The 18778-nt window shown below is 43.3% G+C and overlaps 1 protein-coding gene across 1 annotated transcript in view; it reads right to left on the bottom strand.

Annotated features, from left to right (window-relative positions):
- CHST13 (carbohydrate sulfotransferase 13) overlaps window positions 1–17709 on the bottom strand; it is a 36440-nt gene extending 18731 nt beyond the window's left edge. The window contains exon 1 of the mRNA XM_028523565.2: window positions 17585–17709. Coding sequence (XP_028379366.1) covers window positions 17585–17681 — 97 coding nt within the window. The 5' untranslated portion in view covers window positions 17682–17709. The remainder of the gene's footprint in view (window positions 1–17584) is intronic.
- Window positions 17710–18778: the final 1069 nt, after the last annotated feature.

Below are 18778 nucleotides of genomic sequence, written 5' to 3'. Positions count from 1 at the left end.
GGGGAGTGGGAGGAGGAGAGAGGGGTAAAAGGTACAAAGAATAAGTATCACAGATGGTAGGTAGAAAATAGTCAGGGGAGGATAAGAATAGTATGGGAAATGTAGAAACTAAAGAACTTATGTTACATGGACATGAACTAAAGGGGGGAATGTGGATGGAGTGGGTGTGAAGGGTGGAGGGGAATTAATGGGGGTAATGGGACAACTGTAATAGCATAATCAATAAAATATATTTTAAAAAAGAAAGGACGTGGAGAAATTGGAACCCTCATACATTGATACTGGGAATGTAAATGGGAGCAGCTGCAATGAAACATAGTTTGGCATTTCCTTAAGAGCAAAGCATACAGGATTATGGAAAGTGGTGGAGTAGGAAGCACAAGGGACCTGTCTCTCAACCTAGACAACAATAATACTGGCAGAATCTATATGACGCAACTATTTTTGGAATTCTGGAATCCTTTGAAAGCTTGCTTCCAGGGGAGGAGTTGATAAATGGCAGTTAATTTCAGTGCACAGTACAGTAGCAGCTACCCATTTGCCACCCCCAGCCACATGGCAGGCAGCTGTGCATATCCTCCTGGAGCAGTTTACATGCAGCACACAGGAGCCAGGGTGTGCCAAAAGGACTCAGTTATCTAAATACCAGACATATGTGTTCTAATCACTGATTGCTGCTCCTGAAGAGAGGTGAAGATAAAGGCAGGCAGCCATTGTCCTTGTATCTCCCCCTCATTATTGAAAGCACATTCCCTTCCTGCCAAAGTGACTTGCAGGGCACTTAAGAGACTGGCATCTTCCTCCTCCCTTCATTTTTCTCTTTTGCCTTTTGGGAGCCAGATATTAAACAGTCGAATATTAAAAAGAATTGCATATGTGGAGAAAATTAGAAAGTGACCTGGATATCCAGGGAAAGCTTGGAAAATTTATACTTAAGGCTGATCCCAGGCCCAGAGACTACCTACAACAATCGCTGAGAAGGGAGAAAAATCGGCTTTCCACAGTCACCACATTGTTAGATTCAAATGTCCAGTGTTCAACAGAAAGTAATAAGGTATATAAAGAAAAAAACATATGGCCCATTCAAATGAAAAAAAAATGTTCACAAAAACTTTCCCTGAAAAAGATATTATGGCAGATATAGTAGACAAAACTTTAAAACAACTGTCCAACAATGACAGCATACACATTTTCTCAAACGAACATGGGTCATTTTCCAGAATAGACAGTATGTTAAGCCACAAAGTAATCCTCAATAGATTTTTAAAAGTAGGTATCCTATACATTATCTTCTCTGACCACATGGGTGATAAAATTAGAGATTAATAACAAAAGGAAAATTGTAAAATTCACAAATTTCTATAAATTAAATAATATATTTTATTTTTTAAGATTTTATTTATTTAATTTTAGAGAGGGAAGGGAGGGAGAGAGAGAGAAAGAGAGACAGATTCAATGTGTGGTTGTTGGGGGTTCTGGCCTGCAACCCAGGAATGTACCCTGGCTGGGAATCGAACCTGGGACACTTTGGTTCCCAGCCTGCTCAATCCACTGAGCTACACCAGCAGGACTTAATTAAATAATATATTTTAAGCAAATGGATCAAAGAAGGCACTAGGGAAATAAAAAATAATTAGAGAAAAATGAAAACACAACATATCGAACTTATGAAACATAGAAAAAGCTGTACTAAGAGGGAAATTTATAGCTATAAATACTTGCAATTAAAAAAAAAAACAAGAAAGATCTCAAATCAACAATCTAACTTTACAAATTAAGGGACAACAAAAAGTCGGAAGAAAATTCAAAGTGAACAGAGGATGAGAACAAAAAAGAATAGAACAGAGACAAATAAAACAGATAATAAAAAGTAAAGGAAATTACCCTTCCACCATATGAAGACATACTGAGAAGGTGCTGGCTCTGAACCAGAAAGAGCGACCTCACCAAAACACAATCAGGGTGGCTCTTTCATCTTGGACTTCTCAATCTACAGAACTGTTTCTTGATGTCTCTGAGGAGCCCCTGGCCCAGATCTTCCAGACTCTACCCTACCTCTCCTCATTAGCTCTCCTGAGTTCACAAATGTCCACCAAGTTTTGGGATCCGTAGAAAATAAAGGATGAGACACAGCATGGCCATGCCAGCTAATTGGACCCCTCCTCAGAAATCCCTGGCCCTGGCCGCAGAGAAGCATGACAGCTCATGTGAGGAAGCGGTGATGCTGGTAGGCTCCCAAAGTTAAACCTATGGTGCAAGCAATTTGGTATTTAATAGAAGGAATCTCTATGGAGGCAATCAAGATTTCCAGATTTCTGTCTCAAATTATCTTCAGATGGAGTGAAGAGAGTCAGGGTCTCATAGATTCTTCTTGTCTGCCATTTGAATGTCTCTGGCTATTTCAGCAATAGGCACAAATATAGTTCATAGATGAGCTGTTGTGATTTTTCTGAAGTTTATTATCATGCTGTCTTACTTTAGTTTGCATCACCTTGCAAAAAAGGCAGTTTTAGTCCTCAATGATTTTAAATAAATGGATGGAAAAATGAAAATGTTAGTTTTGAAGATTGCTGCACAATATTTAAGAAAACTAGAAAAATTCAGGATCCAGTTCAATTTATAGGTAGAAAATATTTAAAAAGCAAAATACAATGAACAGTACTTAGAGTCTAATTAAAAACACAATAGATAATGAACAGCATTCAGAATCTAATATCCACAAGTGGGTATTAGAGTTTCTATTGAAACAATTTTTTTCTCTAAAATAAATTTCATTTTTACCAAATATAGCCAAATTAAGACAAATTTATTTGCAAAATAAGCCTAGCTTCAATTAAACTTGACCTCATTATTTGCATAAGTTCAGCAACAATATTAATTAACCATATCTGCTCTTTTAAATCTACTTTGCTGGAAAGTTTTTATAAGGAATCTTCAGATTGAACTTAAAAAGACCTCTTAAGGCCAGAAAAGCCAAGGTGAGGACTTGCCATCAGACATTGCCTGCCATACGTATAGGTTTCAAGGTCCCAAACATATTCTGAGTTTCTTTCTTTGCATCTCAAGGAAGAAATCTTTGTTTCTTACCTGGAATAAACACCATGAACCATGTAAGGAAGGTACCAGACTGTTTTCCCAAGAGGCTTTTATTGGCTTCCAAAATAGAATCTTAATTCCTTAAAGCTGTCTGGTCATATTTCAGTCTATTAATGTCTTAAGCATGACATTTCAGTCAAAACCAGAAATTCCACTTCTGGGAATTTATCTGAAAAAACCTGACACTCTAATTTGAGTATATATACTGTTCATTGCAGCATTATTTACAATAGCCAAGATTTGGAAACAGCCCAAATGTCTATCACTAGATGTGTGAATAAAACAGCTACGTTACATTTACACAATGGAGTACCACTTGGGGTAAAAAAAGAACATTTTATCCTTCGACAGCATGGATGGTCCTGGAGAATGTTATGCTAAGTAAAATAAGCCAGTCAGAGAAAGACAAATACAATATGATTTCACTCATATGTGTACTATAGGGAACAAACTGAACTAACAAGCAAAATAGAGACAGACTCTTAGCAGGCTGACAGCTCTGGGAAAATAGTGGGGAGAGAACCTCAGCAAAAACCAAAAAAGAACTCATGAACATGGACAACAGTATGGTGATTGTTGGGGGAGGTGGGTGGGTGAAGGTGGAAGAGGTTATGGGGGGATAAATGGTAATGGAAAAGATACAATAAAAATAAAGTAAAATAAAAGTAACCTTAAAAATAAAGAAATTAATGAAATTAAATGTTGGCTCTTCAAAAAGGTCTATAAAATTGATAAACATTTAGCTAGAGGGACTAAGAATAAAAGAAGGCTTTAATTACTAAAATCATGAAGTGTAGATGTTACAACTGACTCTACAAAATAAAAAAAATAAAAGAGTATTGTAAACAATTGTACATCAACACACTGGATAATCTACATGAAACTGACAAATTTCTAAAAACATATAATATACCAAGACCAAATCACAAAGAAATAAGAAAATGTAAATAGACCTATAGCTAGTAAGGAGATTGAATCAGTAATAAAAAGAAAAAAAAATCTCCTGACAAATAAAAGCCCCGGACCTGATGGCTTCAGTGGTGAATTCTATCAAACATTTAAATAAGAACTAATACTAGTCCTTTTCAAACTTTTTTAAAAATTAAAGAGAAGGAACACTTCCTAACTCATTTGATGAGGCCAGCATAACCCTAATTTTAAAAGCCAAACAAAGACATTATAAGAAAAGAAAACTACAGACCAAATTCCCTTATGAATATTGGAGTAAAAATCCTCCACAAAATAATATAAAACCAAATTCAGCAGCTTATTAAAAAGATTAGATGCCATAACCGAAGCCTTCTGGTCAAGATGGCAGACTAGGTAAACACTGTATTTGCCTCCTCCCACAACCACATCAAAATCACAACTAAACTGCAGAACAACCATCACTGAGAACTACTTGAAATTTAGCTGAACAGAAGTCCAAGAACTAGGAATACACAGAAGCCATACCAAGAGGGACAGAGACACAGGATGGGCTGGTCCCTCACCCATGTGTGGCAGTTGAAAATCAGGAGGGATATCTCAGCTTTGGGGATTCCCCTTGAGGAGCAAGGTATCCCAGCCCCACACCAGGCTCCCCAGCTCAGAGTTCCAGTGCTGCGAAGGGAAGTCCCATAACTTCTGGCTGTGAAAACCAGTGGAGATTGTGGCTGGAGTCTAGGTGTTCTTCCTAAAGGGCTCACATGTGGACATACTGGCTCACAGACTCACTTACTCTGAGCTCCAGTGCTGGAGCAGCAGCTTGAAAGGCTCCAAGAACATATAAACAGGAAATGAATTGTCTTGATTCAGGGAAAGGGCTGGAGAGGGATTTTTCTCCCAGACAGGAGTGCTGACAGAAGTCATCATGCCTTTACTGAGCCCTCCCCCTGCAGATGTGGGCCTCTACCATATCATCTACATGGATGGCACTGTTCACCCCACCCTGGTGATTACCTGAGACCACACCTCATTCAACTTTCTAGCCCACCCAAACTGCTTTTATTGGCTTTTCCACATAGGCAGCCTATCTTGGTTCATGCCATGGACCTTCCAAAAATGTCTCAAATATTCACAAATGCCAAAAAAAACAGCAATTGGCATTAGCACACCCCATACTTCTTGCTAAGGAGCCCCAAGCCTGGCACTAGCAGAGCCAGCTTCAGTTTGTAGCTTAGCCTTTCCCAGATACCTCCAACACCAGCACAGTGGCAACCATTTGCATATATAAGCTGACCTTGGCATGCATCTCTCAATAGGCCCCAGCACCAACACACCCATTAGCCAGCTTCATATCAAATAAGAGCACCACCCAACCACCTCACAACTGACATACTCAAAGGGCATACTCAGCAGGCACCAGAGGCCCACTAAAGTGAATCTTGTTCTGTAGGGTCAACCCTTACACAACAGCTCCTCTACTGCAGCCACAACCAATCTTCATAACCTATCGTCCTGAGGGTCAGTTCCCCCCACTGAAGTGCAAACAGCAATCAGGCTAAACTATAACAGAAGGACACAAACAACCCACAAAAGAAACACACCTGGAACATCTGGCCCAGGTGACCAGGAAACTGCACCACTGGTCCCCACAGGAAGCCCTATACATAAGGCCACTCTACCAAGTCTGGGAGATGTAGCAGCTCTACCTAATACATAGAAACAAACACAGGGAGGCTGCCAAAAATGATGAAACAAAGAAACATGGCGCAAATGAAAGAACAGAATAAAACTCCAGAAAAAGAGCTAAACAAAGCTCTGGAAGCAAGCAATCTATCAGATGCAGAATTCAAAACACTGGCCATAAGGATGCTAAATGCTCTCAGTGAGAACTTCTACAAAAAGATAGGAAACATAAAAATGGAGATTGAAGACATTAAAAAGAGTTAGAAATGAAGAATATAATAACTGAAATGAAGAATACATTAGGGGAATTAACAGCAGATTACATGAAACAGAGGGTCAAATCAGCAATCTGAAAGATAAGGTAGCAGAGAACAGCAAAACCAAAAAAGAATTCCCCCAAAATGAAGATGAGACAAGTGTACCAACACTTGCATCATAGGGACAACAAAAGGAGAAGAGAGCAAGATATTGAAAACGTATTTGAAAAAATAATGATGGAAAATTTCCCTAACTTGGTAAAGTACAAGGACATACAAGCCGCAGAAGTGCAGAGATGAACCCAAACAAGATGAACCCAAAGAGACTGACATGAAGACACATCATAATTAAAATGCCATAGATTAAGGACAAAGATAAAACGTTAAAAGTAACCAGAGAAAAGCAGTTAGTTACCACCAGAGAGCTCCCACAAGACTGTCAGCTGATTTTGCAACAGAAAATTTACAGGCCAGAAGGAACTGGCACAAAATATTCAAAGTGACGAAAAGCAAGGACCTACAACCAAGATTACCCTACCCTGCATAGCTATCATTTAGAATCATAGGAAATATAAAGAGCTTCCCAGACAAGAAAAAGCTAAAGCAGTTCATCACCACCAAACCATTACAAGAAATGTTAAAGGGTCTTCTTTCAGATGAGGAAGAGATAAAAATATTAATAATAAAATGTCAGTAACTACATACTAATGAACAATTACTTTAAGTATAAATGGATTAAATGCTCCAGTGAAAAGGCATACTGTGGCTGAATGGATAAGAAAACAAGACTCATATATATGCTGCCTACAAGAGACCTACTTCAGATCAAAAGATACACACAGACTGAAATGGAAACAAGCATAAGCTGGGGTAGCAATACATGTATTGGACAAAATAGACTTTAAAACAAAGGCTATTACAAGAGACAAGGAAGGACCCAGCAATGCGATTTCTGAGCACTTAGCTGAGGAAACCCAAAACACTAAATTGAAAAGATATATGGATCCATATTTTCTTTTCTTTTTTATTATTGTGTTTGTATTTTTAATATTTATATATGCAGACTAGACAATCCCACTTTATTAAACTTTCTGTTAACCTTACTTTATTTAAAATTTTTAAAAAATATATTTTATTGACTATGCTATTACAGTTGTCCCATTTTCCCCCCTTTAATCCCCTCCACTCTGCACACCCCCTCCCATATGCATTCCCCTCTTTCAGTCCATGTCCATGGGTCCTGCAAATAAGTTCTTTGGCTTCTGCATTTCCTATACTACTCTTAACCTCCTCCTATCTATTTTCTACCTACATTTATGCTACTTATTCTCTGTACCTTTTCCCCTTCTCTCCCCCTCCCACTCCCCCACTGATAACCCTCCATATGATCTCCATTTCTGTGACTCTGTTCCTGTTCTGGTTGTTTTCTTAGTTTGTTTTTGTTTTTGTTTTTGTTTTAGGTTTGGTTGTTAATAACTGTAAGTTTGTTGTCATTTTACTGTTCATAGTTTTGATCTTCTTTTTCTTAGTTAAGTCCCTTTAACATTTCATAGAATAAGGGCTGGGTGATGATGATCTTTAACTTGACTTATCTGGGAAGCAGTTTATCTGCCCTTCTATTCTAAATGATAGCTTTGCTGGATAAAATAATCTTAGATGTAGGCCCTTGCCTTTCATGACTTGGAATACTTTCCAGCCCCTTGTTGCCTGCAAGGTTTCTTTTGAGAAATCAGCTGCAAGTTTCATGGAAACTCCTTTGTAGGTAACTCTTTCATTTCTTCTTGCTGCTTTTAAGATTCTCTCCTTATCTTTAATCTTGGGTAATGTAATTATGATGTGCCTTGGTGTTCCTCCTTGGATCCAACTTCTTTGGGACTCTCTGAGCTTCCTGGACTTCTTGAAAGTCTATTTCCTTTGCCAGATTGGGGAAGTTATCTTTCATTATTTTTTCAAATAAGTTTTCAGTTTCTTGCTCTTCCTCTTCTTCTTGCAACCCTATGATTCAGATGTTGGAATGTTTAAAGTTGTCCTGGAGGTTCCTAAGCTTCTCCTCATTTTTTTGATATCTTGTTTCTTCATTCTGTTCTGGTTGAATGTTTCTTCCTTCCTTCTGCTCCAAATAGTTTATTTGAGTCCCAGTTTCCTTCCCATCACTATTGGTTCCCTTTATATTTTGCTTTATTTAACTTTGGGTAGCCTTCATTTGTTCCTTCATTTTGCAACTGAGCTCAATCAGTTCTGTGAGCATCCTGATTTCCAGTGTTTTGAATTGTGCATCTGATAGGTGGCTATCTCTTCATCACTTAGTTGTATTTTTTCTGGAGCTTTGATCTGTTCTTTCATTTGGGCCATTTTTTTTCTCTCGATGTGCCTGTTACTTATAAGGGGCAGAGCCTTAGGTGTTCACCAGGGTGGGACAACCCAAGTTGGCTGTGTTGTGATGCTGTATGTGGGGGAGGGTTCCTAGAGGGAACAGTGCTGCTTGCTCCACTCTCTGCCAGTTTTCAGTCACTTCCCCCACTACCCACAATCAAATCAGGCCCTTCTGGTGCTGATTCTGGGGTGGGTGGGTTTCTGTACGTTCTAGGACCCTGCAGGTCTCTCCAATGAACTCTCCTTTGAGACTGGGAGTTTTTCCTGCCACCTCAACCTCCACAGGTGTTTTTAGTCAGAGGCTTGGAGGCTTTATTTCCCTGTACTGGAACCCTGGGTTGTGTGGTCTATCCTGCTCCCCAGTTGTTCCTCCCGGTTTATATACACTGGAATGTGGAATCACCTTGTCCGCCAGCTGCTGCCTGCCCTGGTCCTCCAGCCACTGCCTTGTTGCACATCTTCTCCTATGGCTGCCCATCTCCACCTCTCCTCCTAGTCTGGATGAATGTTTCTACTTTAACTCCTTGGTTTTTGGACTTCTATACAGTTTGATTTCCTGTCAGTTCTGTTTTTTTATGTTTTATTTTTAAATCTGTTGTCCTTCTTTTGGTTGTGTGAGGAGGCACAATGTGTCTACCTTTGTCTCCATCTTGGCTGGAAGTCTGCATCCATATTTTCATTGTGACATTATTACAATAGCCAAGATATGGAAGCAACATAAGTGACCATCAAAAGATGAATGGATAAAGAAATGGTGTATATATACAATGAAATATGACTAAATAAAATCATGCCATCTGCAACAACATAGATGGACCTACAGGGTAGCGTCCTGAGTAAAATCAGACAAAGAAAAATACCAGATGAGTTTCTGTCTATGTGGAATCTGAAAAACAAAAAACAAAGAAGCAGAACAGAAACAGACTCATAAATACAGAGGACATTTTGATAGTTGCCAGCTGGGAGGTGTGAGGATGGGTGAAAAAGGTGCAGGGATTAAGTATGAATTGGTAGTTACAAAATAGTTATGGAGAATTTAGCCAATAATATTGTAATAACTAATAAGTACTAGATTTATTGGGGTGATCATTTCATAAGTTATATAAATGTCTAATCACTATGTGGTACACTTGAAAGTAATATAATGACCCAGCAATCCTTGTTCTGGGTATCTATCCAAAAAATGAAAAACATTTATTTGCAAAGATATATGCACCACTATGTTCATTTGCAGTATTCACAGTAGCCAAGACATGAAGTTAACCAAAGTGTCCTTTGATAGAGGGCTAGATAAAGAAGATATGGTACATATACACTATGGAATATTACTCAGCCATGAGGAAAGATGAAATACTGCCATTTGCAACAACATGGTTGGGCCTTGAAAATATTATGCTAAGTGAAATAAGGCAGTCAGAAAAAGTTAAGAACCATATGATTTCATATAAAACTATATGATTTATATGTGGTATATAAAACTGAACTCAGACACAGATGACAGTATGGTGGTTACCAGAGGGAAAATAAAAATATTGATCACAAAAAAAGAATATACCCAAGAACATTTTATGTGAATGTAGTTTAAAAACATTTTGTAAATATTTTATTTGTTTATTTTTAGAGAATAGGAAAGGGAAAGAGAAAGAGGAGAGAATCATCAGTGTGTGAGAGAAACATCAGTGTTTAAGAGAAATATCAATTAGTTGCCTCTTTCATGCACTCCAGCTGGGGGCTGGGCCTACAAACCTGGTGTGTACCCTGACCCGGAATCAAATTGGCAACCTTTCACTTTGCAGGATGATGCTCAACCAACTGACCCATGCCAGTCAGGGTTAAAAGTTTAAATATATTCAATGGCTATCTTAAAATATTCTTGACTTCATAAGAATATTAAATATTCAATTAAGGAAGACACAAACAAATGGAAGCATGTGCCACGTTCATGGATTGGAAAAATTGTCATCATCAAAATGTCCATACTATCCAAGGCAATTTATAGATTCAACACAATCCCTATTAAAGTACCAATGACATATTTCACAGATATAGAACAAACATTTCAGAAATTTATATGGAACCATAAGTGACCCCAAATAGCTGCAGCAATTTTGAGAAAGAAGAACAAAGTAGGAGGGATCACAATACCTGATATCAAACTGTACTACAAGGCCACAGTAATCAAAACAGCCTGGTACTGGCATAAGAACAGACATATAGACCAATGGAACAGAACAGAGAGCCCAGAAATAAACCCAAGTCTCTATGGTCAATTAATATTTTAAAAAGGGGGAAGAAGCATAAAATGGAGGATAAATAGCCTCTTTAACAAATGGTGTTGGGAGATCTGGACAGCTACATGCAAAAAAGCGAAATTCAATCACTAACTTACACCATACACAAAAATAAATTCAAGGTGGATAAAAGACTTAAATATAAGTCATGACACCATAAAAGTCCTAAAGGAAAATATTGTCAGGAAAATCTCAGAAACTCCACACAGCAACATCTTCATGGATATGTCTCTTAAAGCAAAGGACATAAAGGAAAGAATAAAAAAATGAGATCTCATCAAATTAAAAAGCTTCTTCATGGCTAAAGAAAATAGCATTAAAATGAAAAGAGAACCAACTATGTGGGAAAACATACTTGACAATGATAACTTGGACAAGGGTTTGATCTCCAAAATATAAAAAGAATTCACACAACTCCACTCCAGAAAGACAAAAAAACCCAATTAAAAAATGGGCAAAAGACTTCAGCAGACACTTTTCCAAGGAAGACATACAGTTGGCCCAGAGACATATAAAAAGATGCTCAGTATCACTAGTCATCAGACAGATTCCAATAAAACCACAATGAGATACCACTTCATACCAGTCAGAATGGCCATGATACACAAATCAAGAAACAAGTGCTGGAGAGGATGTGAAGAAAAGGGAACCCTAGTGCACTGTTGGTAGGAATGCAGACTGGTGAAACCACTGTGGAGAACAGTATGGAATTTCCTCAAAAAAATAAAAATGGAACTGCCTTTTGACCCAGCAATTCCACTGCTGGGATTATAACCTAAGAGCCCTGAAACACCAATCCAAAAGAACCTGTGCACCCCAATGTTCATAGCAGCACAATTTACAATAGCCAAGTGCTGGAAGCAACCTAACTGCCCATCAGTAAATGAGTGGATCCAAAAACTATGATACATTTACACAATGGAATACTATGGAGCAGAGGGAAGAAGGAGCTTCTACCCTTTGCAACAACATGGATGGAACTGGAGACCATTATGCTAAATAAAATAAGCCAGGTGATGAGGGACAAATACCATATAATCTCACCTTTAACCAGAACTTAATCAACAAAAGAAAAAAGCAAGCAAAATATAACCAGAGACATTGAAATTAAGAACAATCTGGCAGTAACCAGAGGAGAAGGAGCAGGGGACAGTGTGGGGAAAGGTTTTCAGGAACTACTGTAAAGGACACATGGACAAAACCAAGGGGGAGGGTGGAAGCAAGGGAGGGAGGTGAGTTTGTCTGAGGTGAGGGAGAGTACTGGGGGAAAATGCAGATAACTGTAAGTGAACAACAATAAAATAATAAAAAAGAGAAAATAATATTAAATATTCATAAGAATAGTATCTTCAATAATTTGGGAACATATGAGAAAAGAATGTATTCATAGGCAGAATGAATGCTCTCCATGACCCTTGGTTTCAACAAAATGAAGTGTTTAAAATGCTACTAAGAAGAATGTATTCATTGAAAAAATTTAAGAGTTTTCCTTAAGATAAGCTTTTGGTGAACAAATAAACTTGTATAATTTGATAAACTGATCTGTTCACAAACTGACCATGAGCACTGGTTCTCAAACTCTGGCATGCATGGGACCTGTTATAACAGACATTGCAAGGCCCCACGCCAAGTTTCTAGTCCAATAAGTCTGAAGCAGGGCCTAAGAATCTGCATTTCTATAGTTCCCAGGTGATGCTGCTGCTACTGCTAGGGAGCTGGGGTACAGACAGAACCGCTGCACTACAGCAATGCCTGGTGGGTAGAACAGTGCCTTGACAGAGGGTGTGCTCCATAAAGAGAGGCTGGTTGAATGAATGTATAACAGCCAGACTGGATTTGCCCTGGCCTCTAGACCTTCTGTGTGCATCTGAAACCCACTGTCTAGGGCCCCCACCACACTTCTGACAGCCCCAGGCCCTCTGCCACTCCAGTGTCCCCAGGGCATGTCAAAAGATGAGGCCCTCAGGGCCTGCCTATGTCTTGGGGTTCATCAGTGGTCCCAGGACTTGAAACTCTGTCTCTAAACCCAGGCCAGGGACCTGTGGCAGTTGGACATGTCCCAAGAATGCCACTGGCATCAGAAAATGAGCTGACAGGACAGGGTAGAATGTTGACTAGTCCCTCAAAGTAAGGGAAGTTAGGGGCTAGTGGGTCTCTCCGCCACTGCTGGTCTAACTGTGGCAGCGGCCACTAGAAGCTGCTGGTACCAAAGTGACACAACACTTCTCACAGGCCTGAATGGAGCAGAGAAACTTTCCCACCATTTTGCAGATGGCAAACTGGAGGCTCCAAGAGGTGTTACCTCTTGCAGGAGGTCACCCAGTGATGAGCTCTTCTCAGGACCATAGCTGAGGATTGAGGAAGGGCTGGTGGCCCATGGGTTGTGGGAGGATGAACCCCAAATGACAGAGAGAAAGAAAATCTAGGCCTTCTTTACTCCAGGACCCATAACTCAGAACCTTCCAAAAACACTAGCCCGTGGGTAAGGCCTGTTATTTCCTGGGCAGACCACAGCCTGCAGGAGAGTGGGTCCCATACCAGACCCCAGAGGCCAGTGGGTAGAAGGAAGGAGGAAGCAGAAACCAGAGAGAGGCCCAGAGTAGCTTTGGCCAGTAATTACAGGGCCCAGCCAAACCCACTCAGCCCCACCACACAGATCAGAGGAACCCAAGTCCACCGGGATGGGCAGGCTGGCCATACAGAGGGACAGATGTGTCTAGGAGGTCAGAGGGGAATGTCTTGAAGATCACAGGGTCCAGACCCCCATTCTGGGGTTCTAGAGTAGGGACTGGCCCCAAACAGGGTTGCCCTAAGGCTTCCCCCAATCTCCACTGCCATCACCTAAGCCCAACCCGGCCTTGGCCTCTTTCTCTTCCCCTCAGCCCTTCCACTGGATTCCAGGTCCCAGGACCCTGCCCAGGGCACTGTGGATCAGACAGGCCAGAGAGAGCCAGGTGGGGAGGCCCAGCCTCATGGTCAAGGAGAGGCCTGGGCCTAAGATGAAGAACTCGGCCATCCCAGAGCCACCACAGACAAAACCATATGGGGGTTCTGCTTTGAAAAAGAATACACAAATAGCAAGAGGTTATGGAGAGAGGGGGAGAGAGAAGAGGGAGAAGGCAATAGGAGGGGGAGGAAGAGAGGCTGGGTGCCAAAGACACAGACAGAGACCAAGACAGAGAGGGAGCTACATACAATGACATGGACAGAGCCTGGGAGAAAAAGAAATGGACAGAATCAGAGAGATAACAGCCATGAAACAGAATGATTTCGAAATAGCTCAGACAAACTAGCATTGCGGAATGAGCTTCCAGCATTCTGGGAGAGCCAGGGGCCCATGCCCATGGGGTCTAGGCCATTGACACCATGTAGCCCAGACTTGCAGATAGGCTGTGGTCCTAGCCCAGTGGGCCAGCATGAGGATCAATCCAACACCGTATGGTGCCCACTTCATGTCGGCCAGAAGCTCCTAGGATTGTGCAGCAGTCAGCAAAGGAGGCCAGGCTTGGGCCTGGTTAGGGGAGCCAGGCCCACAAAATTCCAGGTGGATACCATGCCTTGTACTCTGATTTGTGCCCATTGATGCTTTCTCCTATTGGGTAGAAACTCTTATTATCCCAACCTAACAGACAGGGAAACTGAGAATCAGAGAGGCAAAGAAACATACCTGAGGACTTCCAGCAAGTAAGGGCCAGAAACAGGACTTTACCCCAGGACACAGCATATGTGCACCCTTAAGGCAAGCCATGCCATCCTGACTCTCAAGCACCCACTCCACCCTGCACAAAACCCATCCTCTCAGCACCCACAGGCTGGTGGGTGAAATGCCACACAGAAGACAAATTGCCCTTGCATGCTCACTTCCAAGGGAAAGTTCAGTCTCTCCATGCAGGGGGTAGGGTGGGGTGCAAATTGTTGAATGGGGGGTTTGAAGCTTCACCATTTGCAGGGAACAATGATGATCCTCAGCCTGGTAAGCAAAGATTACGACACATCGTTTCTGGTTAATAAGTTCTAGCTGGGCTAGTGTTGCAAGATCAGACAGGCAGGAGACCCCGGCCTTGCTGCTGGAGTCTGCCCTAACCCATTCAGCTCCTCTGGTAAGCTAGGCCTTCTGGGGTGACCTATGTGTCCCTGGGTCAGGGACATTGACTGGTGATCGGGCTGAGCAAGAAACACGTTTACAAACCCTTCATAAGTAAAATGCAACTCTGCCTATTTTTGGTGGCGGGGAGAGAAATAGAGCCCTGTAGAGTGGAAAGCACAAGGGTTTAGGATTTAGCCTAGAATTTAGCCTGGTCCCACACTTCCTAGCTAAGTGACCTTGAGCGAAGCACTTCATTTCATCTGGTCTAAGTTTTATCCTCTACAAATTGGACTTCCAATCCCCTCTCTGGTGAGCCATCCATCGTGCCAGCCTGCCTTTTCTCAATCTCTGAAGGCCTGGAAGGTACTTTGGAGCTGTGGACACTCTGACAGTACCAGGAAATGGACAGCAGGATAATAAGCATCTATTGATTGGGCTTTCAGCAGCCTCTTCCCCTTCTTTTGCTAGCCTACCTATCTCCCTCCAGGAGCAAACCCACTTATATTCAGTCCATGTGGTTCTGATAGGCTGTCTTTTTCCCATACCTGATGGAATGGGTATGTGACCAGGCCTGACCGTTCAGAGCCTTCTGTTCCTTTCTGTCACAGCAATTATCTCAGGAGTGGGCATCATGCGACTCAGTCTAAGCCAAAGAGACAAATCTTCAGGACTTTAGCTGGAATTGTTGGTAAGAGCCCTCTTTTTGGCTGTGGGAGCTAGGAATGAAATCACTATAAAGAAAAGTCAAACTTGCAGCTGGAGACATAATTTGAGACCCTGGATCCAGCCATGCCTGAAGGCAGCCACATCTGGGTTAAATCAGTCTGAGTTGGGTTGTCCTCAGTGGGACACAGTCCTCTGGGTAGCTCCCAGTCTCTCATTCCTCTCTTGCCTGTGAAGAACCAGGGACCAGAACTGGGGTAGGAGTCAGGGTGGGCAGAGTAGGGCACTGGGGGAGCCTGAAGCAAGACATTGAGGGACAGTCTATGGACTGGGTCCCTGCAGATGGCTCAGTGCAAGGCAAGTATGCTTAGGCCTCTGGTTGCCTCTGAAATGGCCCCCGACCTCTGCACTGAGGGGCTGCTACTGAGTCTTCAAGGGCCCTGCTTGGCTCCTAAGCCAAGCCAATCTCAGTCCTCACCCACCCTTTTTAGCTCTGGCACCTTGGCACCTAATAGTCATTGGGCACTTCTGCATTTATTCTGCATAGGACCAAAATACTGGTATTTCATTATAAACATTAGAAGCCTATGGGGCCAAAATGCTGCACAACTGTGGGGATGCTGTGACCATCATTGACTCTGTGCCTGGCCTATAGTTGTCTATAAGTACTGTGTCTTCAGGTGTTGTGGTGCCAGAATGGTTAGAAGGATGTAGAGGGAAGAGGAAGGAGATTGGGAGAGGGTCAGGGTTCCCACCTGTTAATACACATCACCCTTGAACTTCAGACAGGAAGTTCTGGACTCTAATAGAACAGACATGGCCTGGAGGAAGGGGAGGGCAGCAATCCAGCCTGGAAGTGAGGTGGTGGGCTCCCCTGGGAACAAGTCCTTTTCTCCCTCTCAACCTCCTTCCACACCCTTATTCTACAACCCCAACCTTAAGGTTCCCTGGAAGTGGACAGAGGCCCAGCTAGGCTCAGGAGAAACAACCATTATTTCCAACATCAGGAAAGATGCTCAAGCCCTGAGAAGCTAGGAAGGGGATGGAAGGTCAGAATGGGGTGAGGTGGGGGTGGCAGTAGATTGCAGCATCCCCACAAGACCCTGTGGACTAGTTAGCTGGTGGGGGATCTAATGTAGCAGCACAGTGGTGTTCCTTGGGTGTGCCTCAGTGGCGGATGATGGAGTCTGGAGATGTGGGTTTTATTATGAAAAACATAAGATCTGTGAGGGCAGGGATATTACAAAATGGTGTTTCCAGCCCTAAACAGGGGCCTGGCACCAGGAGGTGCCCAGCAAATATGTGGTCAACAGTGTCACACAGAGCACACTTGCAAAGAGTAGGAGACTGTGCAGCCAGCATGTTAGCCATCCACACCCATCCCTTCATTTCTCCCGCCTGTTCCTCTGTGAAATGGGTTAGAGCATAGATGGCAAACACAAGGCCCGCAGGCCAAATCCAGTCCTCCACCTAATTTCATCCCCCCACCTGCCACTCTGCACTTTGTTTCTACCTGGCAACAGCACCAAGCTCTGGATTAACTGTTAAGAAGTAGTTACATTTATGCAGTCCTAAAATTATATTCAGCCCTTTGAAAGTAACCTGGAGGCTGTTGTAGCCCCCAGTGAAAAAGAGTTTGACAACCCTGGGTGGGGAGGATCTGAGATGACACCAGTGGAGTCTCAGCACATGTGGGGTCCTGACTGGTTGCCTCAGTTTCTCCAACCAGACCATGAAATAGATGCAAAGGAGACTCAAGTCCTTGTCAGTGTGAACTTCAGGGTGGAGCAGGGCGCTTTAGGGAGCAGCGCCAGTTGCACAGAGGGACCACCATGGGGACGCAGAAGCATCGAGCTCTCTCCCACGAGTGCAAGGTTGCCCCAGCGGGGACTCAGGGACTCCGGGAGATAAGGGGATGCGGCGGCGAGGTAAAGGAAACTGCCTTCCTCATTGGGCACTCCGCCACCCACCACTGACTAGGGTCCCCAGGCACAGGCTGTGAGGCCCAAGTGATCCCCACTCCCGGGCATTGGGATACCAACTCTCGAGGAGAAAGACCGTATGAAGCTGGGCACAGGAAGAGTATCTGGAGCATTTCTGGGCCCACCCATCCCTATCCCCTAGCCCGGGAACAGACTATAGGTGCTCCTGCCTCATCGAGGGGTCTGGACACGGGTGGGGAGGACCACCGCCCGTCCGGCACTCACCCGGGAGTAGGGCGCGGGTCACGGCACCCAGAAGCAGAAGTGCAGCGCTCAGACTCGCTGCCACCAGCACTAGCCGCCTCCAGCAGCGCCTGCCCATCCTGAGCGAGCTCTGTGCAACACTACGGGTATCCCGCGCGGCGGTGGCGCCTGCCCAAGACACGCCCCGCCCTCCAGGCGGCACAAACCAAAGCGCGCGGTGCGGGGGTGCGAGGGACTTCTCACGGGGTGGCGAGGGTCGCGGAGGCCACTCAGACGGGACACTACCCTCTGGGGACTGGGGAGGTTGGCGAGAGAGGGTCGGCGGGCTTTGCCCAGTCTTCACAACTCCCACCCGTCAAGATCAAATGGAGCAGCCGTCCAGGGTGCGAAGAATGGAGCCTAGGTGGAGAGAGCTCTGTAGCTCCTTCTCTTTTTGCTGTACAGGCCAGGCTCCGTAAAGGACTGTCCAGGGACCCTCATCCTTAGGATTGGATCTAAGGGTGTCCTTTCCTTCCCCCCAAGGCCACCGTGTAGCCTTGTTTTCCACAGGTGGCTCTAGGTCTTGCCTGAATTCTGACTCATGGAGGTCCTAGCCAGACTTCAGAAGGAGAAGTGAAGGTCTCAGTTTATGTCTCCCATGGGCAACAGGACCATTGTGCCTCACCTGGTCATTCACAACTGCTCCAGACTCCAGGCGAGCACTCAGAACTTGCTGAGGACTCCAGTGTGTGAGAGGATAAGAGTAAAGTCTAGCCCTGGAAAGATAAACCCATCCAGCTAGCCTTGTGGGGTGAGGAGACCAGGACTGACCCCAAGATTTTGCTGCCCAGAAGGCAGGCTAGCAGGGGATGGAAGGGTACAGCTGATGGTAGGTGCACAGATGTGTGCTTGAGCACTTGAGCCAGCACTTAGCCCTGTGAGTGTGTGGGAAAGGCTGCTGCAGTAAACTCCAGTTTTTAAACAGCTCTTGAAAAATCTGCTAACTCCAAACCCTGCTGATGCCTGTGTGAGATCAGGAAAATAGCTTAACCTCTCTGTGCCCCAGTTTCCTGAACAATGGGATAGTACTAGGACACATCTCATAGTGTTATGAGGGCTAAATGAGATATAGGACAAATTTGGAACAACATCTGACACTCAGTGAGTGCCATCTGAGTACTTGATCTTAGTGATTATTAACTTCTATAGTTACTGCCTATTTCTGGTAAGTTACAG

The sequence above is a fragment of the Phyllostomus discolor genome, chromosome 9 (assembly GCF_004126475.2).
Source record: "Phyllostomus discolor isolate MPI-MPIP mPhyDis1 chromosome 9, mPhyDis1.pri.v3, whole genome shotgun sequence".
In the NCBI taxonomy this organism is placed as follows: Eukaryota; Metazoa; Chordata; class Mammalia; order Chiroptera; family Phyllostomidae; genus Phyllostomus; species Phyllostomus discolor.
This window is presented reverse-complemented; position numbering and strand designations above follow the sequence as displayed.